Genomic DNA, 19,526 nt, shown 5'->3' with positions numbered 1-19,526 from the left:
ACTTGTGGACAATATTAACAATATTATAGAATCTAGAGAGAGAAAAAATAAATCCTAACTTCACGTCTTTCTATCGAACTCTTCTTTTAAAGTTTTAAGTTCAACCTATGATGCACGGATTCTTCAAAAATCAGCACGTACGGTGAATCAGATTCTTTTAGGGTGCGATTCTCTCGGATTCTCGTCGGGTTCACACCCGATTCGCCACGTGGCGTATCTTTTAAAATAATTTATAAAAATAAACTGGATTCGCAAATTCCATAGGCGAAATTCACGTATCTCATGCACGAAAGGCCTACACAAGGTTATTTTGATAATTTTAGTTTCAGTTATGACTTATATATTGGACTAATAATATTTGAATCGTTATATTTGTAACACCCGGCATTTTCACTAGTATGTATCATTAATTTATTTTCTATTTTTTTTTATCTAAAAGAAGAAAGAGAAGTAGAATCACTGAGATGAGATGAGATATTATTATAATACCTTGAGCTTTTAATTCAGTGATTGCATAATTTGAATAATTAAGTATTCTTGCATTCTTTATTATTTTCATTCTTGGAAGCAAGTTTATAATTCCTAGTTAAAGGGATTATTTTATTATTTTCAGAGATGAGATTGGTGATAAATACGAAATATTAATAGTCGACTTATTGTTCGATTAATTGTAGTGACAGATGTTATTTAATTATTGAGTATTTCTTACTAATGAGTCTATTGATTTAGTAATCAAGATCAACTACTAAATTAATAGTGGGAATAGTATGTGAATATTTGTTTATTTTTAGAGTATGAGATTTATTATTATTTCATTATAGATTTTTCCACTATTAAATTTTTAATTTAGAATTCCATTATATTATATATATATATATATACTAATATCTCTCTTTTTCCCAAATGGGCCGAGTAACAGTGGCCACCAAATTGGGTTCCTAATTACATGATAACAAATGGGTTTTATAAGATTTTTAATGCACAATTCCCAAAAACAAAAGAAGGATAACTACGCATGTTATTAGAACTGAGGAAGAAATCATTTTTCCTTCTTCTAGCTGATACTGTCGAGTTTTTCCCCCAAAAGCAGAATCACCATTTTCTTCCTTCAAGTTCAATTCGGAGAGAAATTTCATATAGTAGCTGCAATACTTTGATAATAAAGGTGAATTTCTTTGATCCTCTGTTATCTCTGCGATTTTAGCTTGAAGAAAATTTGTTCTTTTAATTCTAGGGTTTTCGAAAATTTGGGAGTTTTATGCTAGAGTTGAAGTATGATCTTAATATTGAGATATATTAAGTTTTTGATGATCCTAAGCATGGTTATGGTGGCTAATTGTGTTAATTCTTACTTGATTTTAATTTTGCTGAAGTTAGTATGAACCCTAGGTTTGAGGTTGAGAGTTCTGATTATGTTCTTGAATAATTGGACTCATATATGTGTTCTTGAGTTGGAATTATGTCATATATGAGTAAATTACGAGTTTACACCATATAGGATGTGAGATTGAGTTTGTTAGTTTAATGAAAATTGGGGCTTTTGAGATAAGAAGGTTTATATGCTATTTATTGATGGATGTAGATATATTATGATGTGATTTTATCAAATATATGGAAATTAGAACAGCCCTAATGTGTGGAAAATTGTTATAAGAATTGTTATGTTGTAACTTGTTGGCTTTGTTGTGTTAAACATGAGTTAAGTTTGAAGTTAAAGCATTCTAGTATGTATTATGATCGTGTATTTGAGTCTACACATTTTATTTGGCCAAAGTATGAGTTATATGTTGAATTGAAACAAAGAATACATTGATGTCAGTTTTTAACTTGGCAGAGCAGTGTCTTGGGGGATGATTTTAATGATGTTCCCATAGTCCAAATGAGTTGAAATTTTTACAGTAATAACTTCAGCATGAGTAGTACGTTTCTGCAAAATTTCAGCTAAATCCGAGACCATTAGATGTGTCAAACTATTTTCTGAAATGTACTGCACGGAGCAGCAGAGTTCAGTGGCAAATTCTGTTTTTGGTCATATAACTTCGTATACACTTGAGAAATTGTGTTTTTGTAAATTTCTGAGAAATATAGACGTTAATAGCTTTCTAAAGAAGTGAGGTTTATATTTTTCTTTGAAGTGGTTGATTTTATATGATTTTCCAAAGTTGAGATTCATATATGATTACATATTTGAAGTTACTTACTTGGGATAGTTGAGTAAAACTATGCTTAAGTCATTGGTCAATTCTTGAATTAATGTTTTAGATATTAATTGTAAGCTAATCTATATAGAATGGGTTAGTTTACTCTTACTTTTTCAACTTGAGATATCCCAAGAGATATGATGTTATTTTTTGCTTTTAGTTAGTTAAGTCCATATAAGTAGAATACTCAGATTAGAGGATGTAACTTTCAAGTGATAGAAGTTTCATTCAGGATTTACTTTCTATTTACTTACTTATTATCCAATCTTACCTGGGAACCTTATTATAATGAAGGTTCGAGTGGCAGTGTAGAATGAACAAGCAAGGATTTCTATTTCATTAAGCGTATCAGGTGGGCTTACTAACTCAAGAAGTAAAGATGCATACTTTATTATATGAAGTTTGAGTGTATGCATTTATTTTCAAATTATTGACTTGCCAATGTTTGAGATTTGTATGATACCATCTACATAGAAGAACGAATTCGGGTCCTGAGCGAGTCAGGATTTGTGTACACAGAGTTGACAGTTAACCTTTGAGTTAGCTTGTCATCGTGTTTGAGAAGGAGGCCTACTTCTCAACACTCAGAGTTATATGATGCGTAGATATGGTACATACATGTTAATTGTCAGCAGACGTATATGATGTTATGATGATTATAGAGAAGTTTTATAGTTTTGCATGCACAGGTTATTTAAATAAAACCCATGTGTGATGCTTGAGATGGCAAGTTCAATATATAGCTCTAAGAGCAAGTTTAAAGTTATTTAGGCATGTAACCACTGAGTGCTTTTTGGTACTCAGCCCTGCGTATGTTTCTAAATATGCAGGTTAAGCTGTGATGTAGATGGAAGCAAGCAGAGCAAAGCCTTCAGAGTATATTAAATTAGGCTCAGGATTCCATGTCTTCATACATGTAATCCACATGAATTATTCCGCTGCAACACTCAGTCTATTCTACTTTGTTGATGTGTTGTACATATTTTAAATCAATAGCTTTGAGAATTATATCACTTGAAAGTTAGACAACTTGTCGTTGTGTATTGTAAGTTGTCTACTCATGAGTTTTAAAAGTGATTGCTTATGGTTATCCAATATTAAAGTAATTCATCGTTAAAGAGGGTTCATTATTATTATTTAAAGCTCTTTTCTTTTGCATTTTCTTACTTCCTTTCCCAGTCACACCTTTCCCCGGCTTAATTCTACACTAGCTTAGGCCGGGCTGTGACAATATTGTTGCTCAATTAACTTATATAATTGAAAATGCTTAACTTTTGGGTAAAATAAAATGTAAATTTCATATAATAAATTTAAGAAAATTTAAATTGTATATATTTTATAAGCATTATATATCATAAAATTTTAATAATTAGATGTATATATCCTTGCCGAATCGCACCCTATAATTTTTAAAAATTCGTATCCCCGTATTCATATCGTATCGCCCCCGCATCCGTACCTCCGTACCTATGCAACATAGAGTTCAACTAATCATACTAATTGAAAGGACCTAGAAATAATGATAGTAGAAAAGAAACATCCAAGTTCTATATGCGTATAATTAATATTCCTAACATTGAATTAAACCCAAATGTTAAAACATTTTTTTTGAATTACATGAGTTATATTATTATTATTATTATTATTATTATTATTATTATTATTATTATTATTATTATTATTATTATTATTATTATTATTATTATTATTATTATATATATATATATATATTACTATTAATTAATCCACTACAGTACCGCACACATGCGGCACCTCTACACTGCATGCAAGCGGAATTAAACGTAAGACCTTTACACTACACGAAATACTACATCGCACGCGTAGCCGATATTAAACTCAAGATTCCTCGCAAATGAGAGTCTTGAGCAATATTAATTTTTTTTTTATTACACCCGAATTCTAGCTACATATGCTTGACCGATGTGATGTTGTATATAAGGTTGAATACTTTACTTGAACATTAATTTCCAATGAGCTAGATCATCTATCTCACAATTTTGGTATCATATATGCCATTGATTTCACTATTTTATATAAAAAAAAATTATGAAAATACACAATTATATATTCTCAAAAAAGAAAAAGAAAATACACAATTATTATATAATGAATCCAAAAAGTATTTATTATTAAAAATTGAAATCTTAAAAAATTATATACCCTAATTATGGATTATATAACTCAAAGTCATGCCTCTAGTCAAGAGCGAAAGAAGACCAGCCAAAGTAAATAAAATGAAACGATATAGGTGTTATTAAATTTTCTGATAAACCCCATCGGAACAAACAAGAATAGGAATTAAGAGGGAAAAAAAATGGGCTTATTAACTTTTAATACAAGATGAATTAAACGCCTACATCTTGATAGGATCCACGAACAAAGCAATGATGTGTGGCTTCAAAACCTTCTCAGGTTGAGTGTATCCATCTTCGTTGCCTTTGTAAGTAACATCTATGATGCGTTCAAGATTCAAGATTCTCATCAAAACATCCCTCGAATAAGGAGATGGCATCAGACACTCCTCATTTATATCCTTCCACGCATCTGTTGCTATTTCGAAGAATTTTGCCACCGCTTCTTCTATTGTTGCATTATTATCCCTCATGTAAGATTCAATGCCAGTAGCACTCTGACCTCTCTCCTTTTCCACCTGAAAATTGTTGGTAAAATTATTTCAACAATTCTCTATTGAGAAATATATGATCTAATTAATTTGCTCAATATTATTCCATACCTCATAAGTAGCTATGTCATCAATGACTCGGCAAATGAGGAGACCTGCTACAAGCATTTTGGGTTTCTTGGCTAGCCATTGAAAGTCTTCCTCGACGGCGGATTCGACTCCCAACAACGACGTCGTTGTGTGGTAGCAGTAAGTGCAGGTGATGAGTGCATTCTTTAGGTACTCCTCAAATGGTGGTAAATATCCTTGTATAAACCACTTTGCCTCAACGTGGTAGCTTCTCACCAATTCTTTAAGCTATATTTGAAAGATAAATAATACTAGTATCAATATAATTGAATGTCGAGATATTTTATAAATATAATAGAAGAATTAGTATATGCTTGAACTCATACCGATTCTATGGCATAGTGTGCTGCATAGGATCTTCCTTCCTCAGCCAATTCTTCTTCGAATTGCTCATAGAGTTCTAAAAGAGCTTTGTAGAATGGCTTAACATACTCAGGGAGTCTATCCATCTCTTCAATATTCCACCTGAAGCAAAAATTAGTTGATCAAATTGTGCTTGCATATCCAAGACATGGTGAAGTGAAATATCATACGTAACACGAAAATATGTTGCAAAGAAAGTCTAATTTTAAGTTTACCTCTCAATTGCCTCTGTGAAAATGTCGAGTTCTTCAATGACACCATAAGCATCATAAGTGTCATCAATGATAGAGGTCATAGTGATGGTTTTAGTGAGCATGATACGAGCACGAGAATATTGTGGCTCGTGGTACACTCCCATTGCCCAAAAGAAACACTCCACCACTCTATCCCTTGCATAAGGAAGTTTCGACACTAGGTCCAACTCTTTCCACCACCTACACATATACAGCATCAAATATTAATTAATCAATGAATAAAATTCTCTATATTTATATGTAATATATAAGCGATGCACTCATGTCAACAGGAACCTTAATTGTATAAATATATATCATAATATGTTACCTCGAGACTTCATGGAGTTCCTCCTTGTGAAGCATTTGCAAAAGATTGTAGTCCAATTTGGCAAACTTCAAGAGAAACTCATTCTTGTCTTGATTCTCTTCATAGATGGAGATGAAGTTATGCGCTTCGATTCTTGGATTTCCATAGTGCAAGGGTTGAATTAGGGCATGCACCACTTGTTTGCTAAGAGGAGATTCAAGGTGTGGCGCTATGGAGTTGAGAGTGGCAGTAGCAAATTCAAGAGCGTCGTCCAATATGGTTTCTCCACGTGTTCTCAGATACGAGGCTTCATACAGACTTAGCAAACCCTTGCCATCAGTCTTAAGGCCTTCCTTGAATTTGCCGCTCTCATCGATCCATCTACCAAAAATATCTGTTTCAAAACAATACTATATCAATTAGTATTTTCATTAAATTCAATATTAAATAATGATCATTAAAAAACAGATGTATATACATACCAGAAGAAATACGGTGGCCATGTTGCCTGAATAATCGGAAATGAAGAGAAACAGTGTACAAATCATAGGACTCATCACTATAATCTGTATTTAGATTGAAAAAATGGTTCAATTTTTGGTCAATCTCCTTTTCAAAGTGATAAGAAATGCCAAGGCGTTCGAGTGTGTCAATAAGGTTCATCGCTTCAACAAGATTGCTTCCACCAGCAGTTATCATATTCATAACTTCCTTCTTCAACTCTTCAACTGCCTTGCAATGTTTCTCCGCAGCCTAATTAAACAGTAAACAACAAACTTGTTTTTTAATACTTAATTATCATAGTGAATATATACGAATGGCCCAAAACAAATATAGTAAAAAATTGTGCAAGTACCTTAGCACCAGAATCATTCTTGATGAACTGATCGCCCCACAAACTTGGGGAGAAATTGGCGATGGGCCGCTGAATTTCTGCTTGTGTTGTAGCCATTGTTGAATGAGAATTTAGTGTGGTAAGAAGATATTGCAGAGAGGTGAAAGCAGAAGAAGATGAGTGTGCAGTGAGAAATGAAGTGGCTGAAGAGTTGTATTTATAATGGAATGATGGGCCAGACTTTTCAATTTGTGCGCGGCAGCCAACTTTGGCCATTGCTTGATTTGTAAGATAGATGAGTGAGAAACTCATGCAGTATACTAACTATGACTAACGATCGAATTATTTTCTATTCTATGTTCTTTTCTTAACTTGTGTGTTTTCTAGGAAAGAGGCTTGCGGCCTCCAAAAAAAATTACGGTAGGCCGAGTTGATTAGTTTGATTAATAAAAAATGATTAAGTTTTCATTTGAATTTAATAATAATATCATATGCGTGTACAAACAATAAATTAACATAAAGGTTAAAAAATGATAGTAGTAATTCTTTAGGAGAAATATGTAAGATAGTAGCTAGAATGACACACCCTTTTTATATTTAATTAATACAAGATCAAGTCATGTCTTCATCGAGAAAAAAACACGGTCAATTTTTTGTTTACAAGAATTTCTTATCAAAGAATTTTGTATATGTTATTTTTTTTTTGTCGTAAACTACATGGTCAGGTGAACTAGTTTGAAAATTGAAAAATAATTGCTAAAAAAAATCGGTTAAATCTAATCGAAAATAATTTGAAATCGATTGGTTGATCTAAAATAATAGCTAGCTAATTTCCTTTCAAAGGAGCTTCATTTTTCTGATTGGTGTTCCAATGATTTGGTCACCACCCTCTTCTAATTCCTTTTTTGGTACCTCTGGTACCTTGTTATAAAAAATCATCTTCTTTTTTTTTTATCAAAAAATAATAGACTAGCTAATTTACATCAAACTGACGACTGACCTTAAAATAAGTTTTTTAGATATAAGATATACTATATATATCATATCGTGGATATGCATGTAGGGGTGGGCTACCATGAGAGCACATCTTAAAATAAGAAATAAGAGCAATTTTTAATGTATGAATTTTATGTAGAACACGTATGAATTCGCTGTATAAAGGTATGAATTGTGAAAAATAAATTTTTGCTACCTTTGGGATTCGAACTCAGGACCATAAACAGGATTACGAATCAACCGTAGATCTTGATGATCTAAGGGCTGGAAATGATTCTTATTTTAGCCCTTCCCTATGTATGTATATATATAAATTAATCAATTTACTCACAAATCAACAACTAATTAAGGTCTCAAAAAAAAAAAACTAATTAAGCTAGTTTAAACTAAACTAAATAACCAGATAAATAGTGTTATAGAACTTGAATAGATAAATTTATCCCTCATTTTGTAGAAAATTGGAAAAATCTTTTTATCTCTTACTTTTTATAATAAATTTATTAACATAAAAAAAATACTACTCTCTCAGTCCCGCCAATCATGAGTCAAATTTTTTCGGCACGAAAATTAAAAAAAATACTTCCTCCGTCCCATTGATCTTGTCCCGTATTCCTTTTTTGTTTGTCCCACCATCTTATCTCATTTCTATAAATAACCCTCCTACTTTATCACTTTATCACATTCTTTCTCCTTCTCTCTCCTACTTTATCTACACACTTAACACTACTAATATTCTCCTTAATAACCGTGCCGAAACCAAATGGGACAAGCCCAATGGGACGGAGGAAGTAGTAATTAGCGTGTTAAGTGTGGTAGGCGAAAAGATGAATAAAAGAGACTTTTTTTGCTATATAAGAAAATGACTTAAGATTCATGAAACGATCGAAAAAGAAAAATGACTCAAGATTTGTGGGACGGTGGGAGACAGTGGGAGTACTGCATTCTTAAGAAAAAAAGACTTTAATGTCTCATTTTTGTTACTTGAGCTAATTCTTCGAGTCTAGAAAGAAATTTGGAAATGAAGGGAAAGTGGGACCGGAACAGCAAATCTATTTGAATTTGTCTGCTCATGTGCCTTTGTATACAACTCTCAAGAGTCAAGAGCCACATTACAAGAAGACCTTTCTCTTTTTTTTTTTCAAAGAATTTAGGTTGGGCCCAGACTCCCTTTGACCCCATTTGCCGTCGTCTCAGGTTTTCTTATCCACGAGAATGTGAGAAAATCACATGCTCCCTCCGTCCCGCGAGTCTTGACATGTTTGGGTTCGACACAAGAATTAAAGAGTTGTAGATTAGTGTTTTAACTGTGTAATTAATAAAGTATAAAATTGATAAAGTAGGAGATAGAAGGTAATAAAAGTGATAAAGTATGAGAGAGAATATAATAAAGGTGATAAAGTAGAAGAGAGAAGGTAATAATTATTGCCCAAAAAGGAAACGTGTCAAGATTCGTGGGACGACCCAAAAAGGAAAACGTGTCAAGATTCACGGGACGGAGGGAATACTTTATAATTATGATTAATAAATTATAATTAACATTAATAAATTTAATTTACATGTAGTTCTCATGATACATTTTCGCCTGGGGATGTTCTCACCAAATTAAAACTTTGTCAGCAATTTATATTGGAACGTTAGTAAGAAAAAATAATTAAAAATAGTACTTCTTTTGTTCACAAATATAACATTATGGACTATATATACAAGTTTTACTAAAATGTGAGTTGAATTATTAGAGCATCCGCAATGGTTACACGATAGCCCTTACACGATAGCCCTATCGTGTAAATGTGCTATCGTGTAACCATTGCGGGAGCACCTTACACGAGGGCTACACGTTCTATCGTGTAGCCCATTTTCTCAATAGTGTAAGGCGCGTGCAATGCACGCGCCTTTTTAAAAAAAAATAAATATTCGATTTTGACTGTTTCAAATTTTTTTATTTATTTATTTATTTTTTCTTCTTTTTCTTCTATTTATTCTTCTTCTTCCTCATTTTAATTATTAGTCAAATGTGTTATTTAAATTTGAGCAATTAAATTTAAGTAAAAAGCATAAAAATCAAAACTAATTCTATCATGTAAGCTATCATGTAACCCCACTGCAGCATCTTTACACCATGTGGTCCCCCATAATAAAGTAGGCTATCATGTAAGCTATCATGTAACCCCATTAGTGGAGTAAGGACTGTACTTTAATTGTGAGTGAAGTTGTATAGATTCTACTATTATAAATAAAAGTGACAATTTTTTTTGTGAATGGATCGAAAAAAATTGTGGTAATTTTTTTATGGATGGACAGATTATGTTATAATTTCTTCATATATTACGTAAAAATACTTTTAATGAATCTTTATCATCATTTTCTACAAGAATCGAAAGGAATGAGCCGCCGATTTTCAGCTACGAGGAAGGAAGTTGTTCAAACAAAAGTAAAAGGTGTGGGGATCGAAATTCAAAAGGAAAAAAAGGGAGAGAAAAGAAAAAGAATAGAAACAGGGAGAAAGAGAAATGGGAACACTTCATTTCAGATTTAGAGCCAATTGATGGAAGGGGGGAGGAAGTGGCAGAGCAGGAAAGAGAGGGGGAGAACGAAGAAGGGCAGGAGACGACAATTGGGGAGCAAAGTTCAGGTCAACAGATCTGGGATTTTGGAAAGAAGATCGGGCTGTCAAGTCGAATTCCAGACGAAGATGTTGCTCGACAGATTGAGGTGCAAGGTAATTTTCTTTCTTGCGAAAATGCTGGGAGTATTTTGAGGAATGTTTAATGAATTTGTTATCTTATAACATTTGGGGCTTGGGGAGTGTTGCGAAGCAGAGAGATGTTACTGATTTGGTGAAAGGGCAGAAGATCGATTTTTGTTGCTTACAGGAGACAAAGATGGAGGTGTTTAGGGACTTGTTCTGTAAATCTTGGTGGGGGTCTAATTATACAGACATAGCGATTAGGAATTCGGAGGGAAGGGCTGGAGGAATTGTTTGCTTGTGGAATAGGGAGGTGTTTGAAGCCTCTAGTACGTGGGATTTACCGGGGGCGGTGGTGGTGAATGGTAGGTAAAAGGAGGGTGATATCTTATGTTGCATCATCAATGTGTACGCACCAGTCGGCTCAGGGGAAAAGCGGATCTTGTGGGATGCCTTAAGCTCAATTGTGGAACAAAATACGGATAGGAGTGTCTGTATCTTGGGAGACTTTAACTCAGTTAGGAGGAGGGATGAACGTGTGGGCAGTGGGGAGGCGTTTGGAGTGGCTGATGCAAGAAGTTTTGAAGAATTTATCCGGGGGAACGATCTGGAGGAAATTAAAACTCAAGGTCGGAAATTTACCTGGTACAAACCAAATGGAAAGTGCAAGAGTAAGATTGATCATTTCCTCGTTAATGAGAATTGGCTGGCTGTTTGGGAAGGGACGTCGGCACGAGGACTTCAACGTTCAATTTCGGATCATTGTCCGATTATTCTCACTACAAGATCGGAAGATTGGGGACCAAGACCTTTTCGATTCCTCAATGCATGGGTGAATCATTCGGAGTTCGAGGAGATGGTCAAGCAGGTGTGGACGGTGACTAATGTGGGGGGATGGAGTTTTTTTGTGGTTAAGGAGAAATTGAAGAAAGTTAAAGAGGCCTTGAAGGTGTGGAATCGGACTTCTTTCGGTGACATTGACTACAAAATTCAAGAACTTCAGAAGGAACTTCAAGAGAAGGATAAGGTGGACGAGCAGAGAGGTCTTGAAGAATCAGAGGTGATTAGGAGAAATGAGATTCAAGCCCTGCTCTCCCTTCAACTCAAGAATAAGCAGATGATGCTGCAACAGAAAACAAAACTCAAATGGCTCAAAGAAGGAGACACAAATTCGGGTTTTTTCCATAGGGCAATTCGTGGGAGACGGATTAAAAACGAGATTGGCGGAATGCTCTTTGAAAACTCGTGGATATCTAAACTGGAAGAGGTTAAAGCAAGAGTGAGAAATCATTTTGAAGCTTTTTTCAAAAGGAAAGAACGACAGATGCCTGATTTCCCCTTGGACTTCATGAGGAGGAGAATTTCAAATGAAGAGAGGCATTGGCTGATCAGGGATTTTCATCTGGACGAGATTAAAGAAGCAGTGTGGAGCTGTTGTGGAGACAAGAGTCCGGGACCCGATGGATTTAACTTCACATTCTGGAGAGCGGCGTGGCACGTGGTTAAAGAGGACTTACTCCAGGTTTTGAAGGAATTTCACGAAAATGGGAACATACCGAAAGGTGGTAACGCCTCTTTTATTGTTTTGATTCCGAAGAAAGAAGGGGCTGGGTCGATCGATGATTTTCGCCCAATTTCTCTTATCACCAGCTTGTATAAAATTGTGGCTAAAATCCTGGCTGACAGATTGAAGAGGGTTATGGGGTCGATCATTTCTGATAATCAAAGTGCGTTTGTCAAGGGTCGCTTCATCCTGGATGGGGTGGTTATCCTGAATGAAGCTATTTTTTAGGCAAAAAAGAAGAGAGTGGGCCGTATTTTCTTCAAGATTGACTTCGCAAAAGCATACGACTCTGTGCAATGAGATTTCTTGGATATGCTTCTCAATCGACTTAACTTTGACGGACTTTGGAGGAAGTGGATTAAAGGGAGTCTGGAATCTGGAACGGCAAGTGTATTGGTGAACGGGTCATCGACGGAAGACTTCAAAATGGAGAGAGGTTTGAGACAGGGTGACCCGTTGTCACATTTCCTTTTCCTTATCGTGGCAGAAGGCCTCAACGAGTTCATTGAAAGAGCAGCGGAGAGGCAGCTCCTGGTTCCGGCGAAGATTGGCAAGGATAAAGTGCCCATTTCACATCTGCAGTACGCGGACGATACTATCTTCTTGTTGGAGGCAGATGACAGAAATATGGAGAGCGTGAAGAAACTCCTGATTCTCTTCCAGTTTGTCTCGGGTTTAGCGGTAAATTTTGACAAAAGTTGTCTTCTGACAGTGGGAGTGGATGACGCAGTTGAGAGGAGATGGGCATCGCTCCTCATGTGCAAGATCGGATCCTTTCCGTGCAACTACTTGGGTACTAAAGTGGGGGGGCGCAGCAATGGTGTTGGAGATTGGAAGTTTTTGGTTGAAAAAGTTTCAAACAAAGTGGCAAGCTGGAAGAAGAGACATCTTTCGCTGGCAGGACGAATTACTCTAGTCAAGTCGGTGTTGCAATCCATCCCGGTCTATCAATTATCCCTCGCTTTCATACCTAAAGCGGTGATTAAGGTACTTAATTCACTGTTCTCAAAATTTTTGTGGGGAGGAGGTACACAGACGTGCGGTATCACCTGGTTTAAGTGGAATGCCTTGTGCCTCAACAAGGATTCAGGTGGTCTGGGGTTTCGGAATATTGATTGGTTTAATCAGGTGCTGTTAAGTAAGTGGCTCTGGAGGTTTTTGGGGGAGGGGAAAGCTCTGTGGGTAAGGGTGATCAAATCGCTTTATGGGGAGCTAGTGTGGGGGGAAGGGGGAGAATGTTCGGTGGCGGGAAGAGGTGGACAGAAAGGGTGGTGGCAAAAAATTGTAGATAAGGGAGGAGGAAGGAGAGATCGGTGGTTCATCAATAATTTGAGGCGAAGAATTGGGGATGGGCTTGAGATCAGCTTCTGGGAGGATGTGTGGGTGGTAGACAAACCCCTTAAGTTTGTGTTTCCGAGATTGTATAATTTGAGCCTAAACAAGAAAAGGCTGGTTGGTGAAAGCGGGTTTTGGGAGGGAGGGTCGTGGGTATGGAGGTTGGAGTGGAGGATGGAGTTAAGGGAGAGGGAGAAAGGGCTTGAGGAGGATCTCCGGTTGGTGATTGCTGATTTTGTTCCTTGTGTAGGTGTAACAGACGGATGGAACTGGAAGGCGACAACAGATGGATGCTTCACAATCAAGTCGGCATATGAAATTGTGGCAAAAACAAGAATGGAGCAACAAGTTTTACCTTTGGAGATGGCAAAGGTTTGGAAGGCCCCAACACCAAATAAAGCCAAGGTGACGGCATGGAGATGTCTTAGAAACAGATTGGCAACATGTGATAATTTGAGTAGAAGAAATGTCCAGATCAGCGTGGAGGAGAGATGGTGCAATGCATGTGTTTCTAGTGAGGAAACGACGGAACACCTGTTCCTCCATTGTCCGAAAGCAGCGGCGGTGTGGGACCAGATCTTTCAATGGCTCGACATCAAAACGGCAAATCCGAGAGGTATCTTTCAACACTTCATTTCTTTCATTGCGGCTGGAAAAAAGAAGAGAGAAAGAAGACTGCTTAAAGCTTTGTGGGTTGGAACAGTGTGGTTGCTCTGAAAAAGCAGGAATGGTAATCGTTTTCAGGACAAGGCTTGGGATATTGATAGACTTGTATTACAAATTAAGGGGAGACTTTGGAGTTGGAACGAGGCCTACAAAATAGTGGAGTTAGGAATTCCTTTTACTTCTTGGTGTTCCAAAGACTTCAAACTTGTTTTATTGTTTTGATTGGCATTCCTGATGCCTTGATCCCTTTTCTTTCAATAAAAGTTTAACTTTACTGATCAAAAAAAAAAATTCTACAAGAATTATATGCCTGCACGTGGTTTGACTGGTGCATAGACCAAAAGATTTATTTTTAGATGATGCACGATCCTGATAGCGATAGATAGTCCAATTTTTTGCTGCTGAAGTTGGAATAGACATATTAAATTCTAAATAATAATGACTAGATTCAGTTGTTTTCTACCTAGATGTAAAATACTAATACAATATTGAGTAGATCCAGCATTAGGTATTGACTGTTGTTTTGAATCCTATCTATTGCAAAACATGAAGACAGATTAATATAGATATAATAAACTAGATTTTGGGGTTGCTTTGATGGAATAATTTATATGTATGCCAATTTTTTTCCCTTTACATTCTTAATTAGGTTTCTATCTAGACGGCTAGACTTACATGGCCACCAAAATATACTTCCATGTATATATAGACAATATATGTTTAAATTTATTTATATCAAATCATTTTTTAATTCTTCTCACCAACTGTCCTATGTTTTCCGAGTCGAGTCAACAAATGCAGCAACAGTAGCTACTTGCTCCACAAGAGGTCAAAAAGATAATAAAATAGATCTTTATTTTAAATCTTTATATTTCAGTAATTAATATAGTCATAAGATTTATAAAATTCATCACTCATTTTTTATAATATTTTATTAAAAAAATAAAAAATCATACGTGCACACACACACTGATCTTTCCAGATGATTCAAACCCCTACTTATTAATTAGAGGAGAATCGTCTTCATCCTTGTTTTCCACCTGTGGATAATATTAACAATATTATAGAATCTAGAGAGAGAAAAAATAAATCCTAACTTCACGTCTTTCTATCGAACTCTTCTTTTAAAGTTTTAAGTTCAACTAATCATACTAATTGAAAGGACCTAGAAATAATGATAGTAGAAAAGAAACATCCAAGTTCTATATGCGTATAATTAATATTCCTAACATTGAATTAAACCCAAATGTTAAAACACTTTTTTGAATTACATGAGTTATATTATTATTATTATATATATATATATATATATATATATATATATTACTATTAATTAATCCACTACAGTACCGCACACATGCGGCACCTCTACACTGCACGCAAGCGGAATTAAACGTAAGACCTTTACACTACACGAAATACTACATCGCACGCGTAGCCGATATTAAATTCAAGATTCCTTTCAAATGAGAGTCTTGAGCTAGACCTCATTGGCAATTTTTTTTTTATTACACCCGAATTCTAGCTACATATGCTTGACCGATGTGATGTTGTATATAAGGTTGAATACTTTACTTGAACATTAATTTCCAATGAGCTAGATCATCTATCTCATAATTTTGGTATCATATATGCCATTGATTTCACTATTTTATATAAAAAAAATTATGAAAATACACAATTATATATTCTCAAAAAAGAAAAAGAAAATACACAATTATTATATAATGAATCCAAAAAGTATTTATTATTAAAAATTGAAATCATAGAAAATTATATACCCTAATTATGGATTATATTACTCAAAATCATGCCTCTAGTCAAGAGCGAAAGATCAGCTAGCCTAGCCAAAGTAAATAAAATGAAACGATATCGGTGTTATTAAATTTTCTGATAACCCCATCGGAACAAACAAGAATAGTAATTAAGAGGGAAAAAAAATGGGCTTATTAACTTTTAATACAAGATGAATTAAACGCCTACATCTTGATAGGATCCACGAACAAAGCAATGATGTGTGGCTTCAAAACCTTCTCAGGTTGAGTGTATCCATCTTCGTTGCCTTTGTAAGTAACATCTATGATGCGTTCAAGATTCAAGATTCTCATCAAAACATCCCTCGAATAAGGAGATGGCATCAGACACTCCTCATTTATATCCTTCCACGCATCTGTTGCTATTTCGAAGAATTTTGCCACCGCTTCTTCTATTGTTGCGTTATTGTCTCTCATGTAAGATTCAATGCCAGTAGCACTCTGACCTCTCTCCTTTTCCACCTGAAAATTGTTGGTAAAATTATTTCAAGAATTCTCTATTGAGAAATATATGATCTAATTAATTTGCTCAATACTATTTCATACCTCATAAGTAGCAATGTCATCAATGACTCGGCAAATGAGGAGACCTGCTACAAGCATTTTGGGTTTCTTGGCTAGCCATTGAAAGTCTTCCTCGACGGCGGATTCGACTCCCAACAACGACGTCGTTGTGTGGTAGCAGTAAGTGCAGGTGATGAGTGCATTCTTTAGGTACTCTTCAAATGGTGGTAAATATCCTTGTATAAACCACTTTGCCTCAACGTGGTAGCTTCTCACCAATTCTTTAAGCTTTATTTGAAAGATAAATAATACTAGTATCAATATAATTTAACGTCGAGATATTTTATAATTATAATAGAAGAATTAGTATATGCTTGAACTCATACCGATTCTATGGCATAGTGTGCTGCATAGGATCTTCCTTCCTCAGCCAATTCTTCTTCGAATTGCTCATAGAGTTCTAAAAGAGCTTTGTAGAATGGCTTAACATACTCAGGGAGTCTATCCATCTCTTCAATATTCCACCTGAAGCAAAAATTAGTTGATCAAATTGTGCTTGCATATCCAAGACATGGTGAAGTGAAATATCATACGTAACATGCATGAAAATATGTTGCAAAGAAAGTCTAATTTTAAGTTTACCTCTCAATTGCCTCAGTAAAAATGTCAAGTTCTTCAATGACACCATAAGCATCATAAGTGTCATCAATGATAGAGGTCATAGTGATGGTTTTGGTGAGCATGATACGAGCACGAGAATATTGTGGCTCGTGGTATACTCCCATTGCCCAAAAGAAACACTCCACCACTCTATCTCTTGCATAAGGAAGTTTGGAGACTAGGTCCAATTCTTTCCACCACCTACACATATACAGCATCAAATATTAATTAATCAATGAATAAAATTCTCTATATTTATATGTAATATATAAGTGATGCACTCATGTCAACAGGAAACTTAATTTTATAAATATATATCATAATATGTTACCTCGAGACTTCATGGAGTTCCTCCTTGTGAAGCATTTGCAAAAGATTGTAGTCCAATTTGGCAAACTTCAAGAGAAACTCATTCTTGTCTTGATTCTCTTCATAGATGGAGATGAAGTTATGCGCTTCGATTCTTGGATTTCCATAGTGCATGGGTTGAATTAGGGCATGCACCACTTGTTTGCTAAGAGGAGATTCGAGGTGTGGCGCTATGGAGTTGAGAGTGGCAGTAGCAAATTCAAGCGCGTCGTCCAATATGGTTTCTCCACGTGTTCTCAGATACGACGCTTCATACAGACTTAGCAAACCCTTGCCATCATTCTTGAGGCCTTCCTTGAATTTTCCGTTCTCATCAATCCATCTACCAAAAATATCTGCTTCAACAATACTATGTCAATTAGTATTTAGATTAAATTCAATAATAAAAAATGATTTTTGAAAAAATGCATATATATACATACCAGAAGAAATACGGTGGCCATGTTGCCTGAATAATCGGAAATGAAGAGAAACAGTGTACAAATCATAGGACTCATCACTATAATCTGTATTTAGACTGAAAAAATGGTGCAATTTTTGGTCAATCTCCTTTTCAAAGTGATAAGAAATGCCAAGGCGTTCAAGTGTGTCAATAAGGTTCATGGATTCAACAAGATTGCTTTCAGCAGCAGTTATCATATTCATAACTTCCTTCTTCAACTCTTCAACTGCCTTGAAATGTTTCTCCGCAGCCTAAACAGTAAACAATGAACGTGTTTTGAAAAATTAATCCGAGTTTATATGAACATATATACGTTAAATAAATTTTGAGAATACAGTGAAGAAAGATGAATGTACCTTAGCATCAGAATCATTCTTGATGAACTGATCGCCCCACAAACTTGGGGAGAAATTGGCGATCGGCCTCTGAATTTCTGCTTGTGCGGCAGCCATTTTTGTATGAGAATTTGGGAAACTTTTTTTTTGGGGGGCTAAGTATTGCAAAGAGCTCAAAGCAGAAGCTGATTAATTTTGCAGTGAAGAATGAAGGGCTGCAGAGCCCTATTTATATTAGTTAAAACAGCAGTGGGTGGGTCAGAAATTTCAGCTTCTTGCGGGAGCCGACTTTGGCTATTGCTTTAGCTACGACTATTAGGAATATAGTAATATTTTTCAATCATACTTTTATTTATATTATTATTAAAATTTAAATACATGCCCCATTCACTGAATGAGCAGGACAGATCAGTGAGACTTATGTTGAATGTATACTAAATATGACTAATGATTAGAAGAATTATGTGCGAAAGTTTTTCTACTGTTTTCTAGGAAAGAGCTAGGTGGTGTGCCTCCTTAATTAAATAATACTATAGTTTTATCAGATAAGATATTAGTACAATAAAAACATTAAACTTATATTGAATTCTTCAAAAATCTAACAAATAACTATATGGTACTTTTATAATTTTTAAATAGTGAGTCCATAAATTTACTACGGGTCAAAGTTGGACTACAAAATATAGTACTCATGTTAAATGTCCCTCCGTCTCACTATAAGTGAGACTTTTTTTTATTTTGGGTGTTCCACTATAAATGAGACTTTTTTTTTGTAAAAGTTTTTTACCCTTTAAACATCTTTTCATTTTTTCACCTACACATAAAATACACTTTTCTTAATTTCGTGTCCAAAAAAAGGGTCTCACTCATGGTGAAACGGAGGGAGTATAATTTATTAATCCAATATATTACTAGGAAGAGTAATTTGTCACGAAAAATGCAATAATTCTTAATATAATCACGTTCAATGAATATTTGTATATTACTATGAAGAGTAATTTGTCACGAAAAATGCAATCCTTATTATAATCACATTCCAATGAATATTTGTATATTACTATGAATATTTGCGTTTGTGCTGTGCACGGGAAATTTTATTTTTTAAAAAATAAATACTTATTTTAAAGTAATATATTATTATATTTGATATTTAATTATTTATTAATGGTGTATATGCTTCGAAATTATTTGATATTTAATTATTTATTTCAACTTATATGTATGTAAATATAATAATATCAACGTGAATATCATCAACTTATTTGCACCATTTTTATGTGGTAAACATGAGGCAGATGTATCAATATATTAGATCACCATATAAAATTGAAGATAAAGTTTGATAAGAATTCAAACAAGCCTGCATGAAAATTCAGAATATATTTTACTTTTGTCAAGCCGTCAAGTTTCGAACTAGCTAGACCAAACTTTCAACATAGT

At 34.8% G+C, this 19,526-nt stretch overlaps 1 protein-coding gene and 1 long non-coding RNA gene across 4 annotated transcripts; one reads left to right on the top strand and one right to left on the bottom strand.

The window, feature by feature from the left end:
* Nucleotides 1-896: 896 nt before the first annotated feature.
* Nucleotides 897-3,319, top strand: LOC130991942 (uncharacterized). Its single transcript, XR_009091195.1, has 3 exons — nt 897-1,165; nt 2,496-2,553; nt 3,032-3,319. It is a non-coding gene; the product is annotated as an uncharacterized LOC130991942 (long non-coding RNA).
* Nucleotides 3,320-4,452: 1,133 nt separating this feature from the next.
* LOC130991795 ((-)-5-epieremophilene synthase STPS2) lies at nt 4,453-18,406 on the bottom strand. 3 transcript variants are annotated; one of them, XM_057916197.1, is made up of 7 exons: nt 18,108-18,296; nt 6,363-6,633; nt 5,902-6,274; nt 5,553-5,771; nt 5,301-5,439; nt 4,957-5,202; nt 4,453-4,872 (listed from the first exon to the last, which is right to left on the bottom strand). In XM_057916197.1, exons 1-7 carry the CDS (start codon nt 18,201-18,203, stop codon nt 4,576-4,578), a joined length of 1,641 nt encoding a protein of 546 aa, XP_057772180.1. In that variant the 5' UTR covers nt 18,204-18,296; the 3' UTR covers nt 4,453-4,575. The 3 variants fall into 3 exon arrangements, with proteins under 3 accessions (XP_057772180.1, XP_057772179.1, XP_057772181.1); XM_057916196.1 differs by lacking the exon at nt 18,108-18,296 and adding an exon at nt 6,737-6,919; XM_057916198.1 differs by lacking the exons at nt 4,453-4,872; nt 4,957-5,202; nt 5,301-5,439; ... (1 more) ...; nt 5,902-6,274; nt 6,363-6,633 and adding exons at nt 15,820-16,238; nt 16,323-16,568; nt 16,667-16,805; ... (1 more) ...; nt 17,272-17,644; nt 17,732-18,002 and having other exon boundaries at nt 18,108-18,406.
* Between the last annotated feature and the right edge of the window lie 1,120 nt (nt 18,407-19,526).

The sequence above is a fragment of the Salvia miltiorrhiza genome, chromosome 7, assembly GCF_028751815.1.
Source record: "Salvia miltiorrhiza cultivar Shanhuang (shh) chromosome 7, IMPLAD_Smil_shh, whole genome shotgun sequence".
NCBI lineage: Eukaryota > Viridiplantae > Streptophyta > Magnoliopsida > Lamiales > Lamiaceae > Salvia > Salvia miltiorrhiza.
The sequence above is the reverse complement of the archived record's forward strand: the minus strand, read 5'-3'. Positions and strand labels throughout refer to the sequence as shown.

Coding starts and splice junctions, on each gene's coding strand:
- LOC130991795 (XM_057916198.1), bottom strand. CDS start 18,203: ATGGCTGCCGCACAAGCAGAAATTCAGAGGCCGATCGCCAATTTCTCC. Junction 17,142..17,271: donor GAACTCCATGAAGTCTCGAG/GTAACATATTAT, acceptor GTATATGTGTAG/GTGGTGGAAAGAATTGGACC. Junction 16,569..16,666: donor CACACTATGCCATAGAATCG/GTATGAGTTCAA, acceptor TTTCAAATAAAG/CTTAAAGAATTGGTGAGAAG.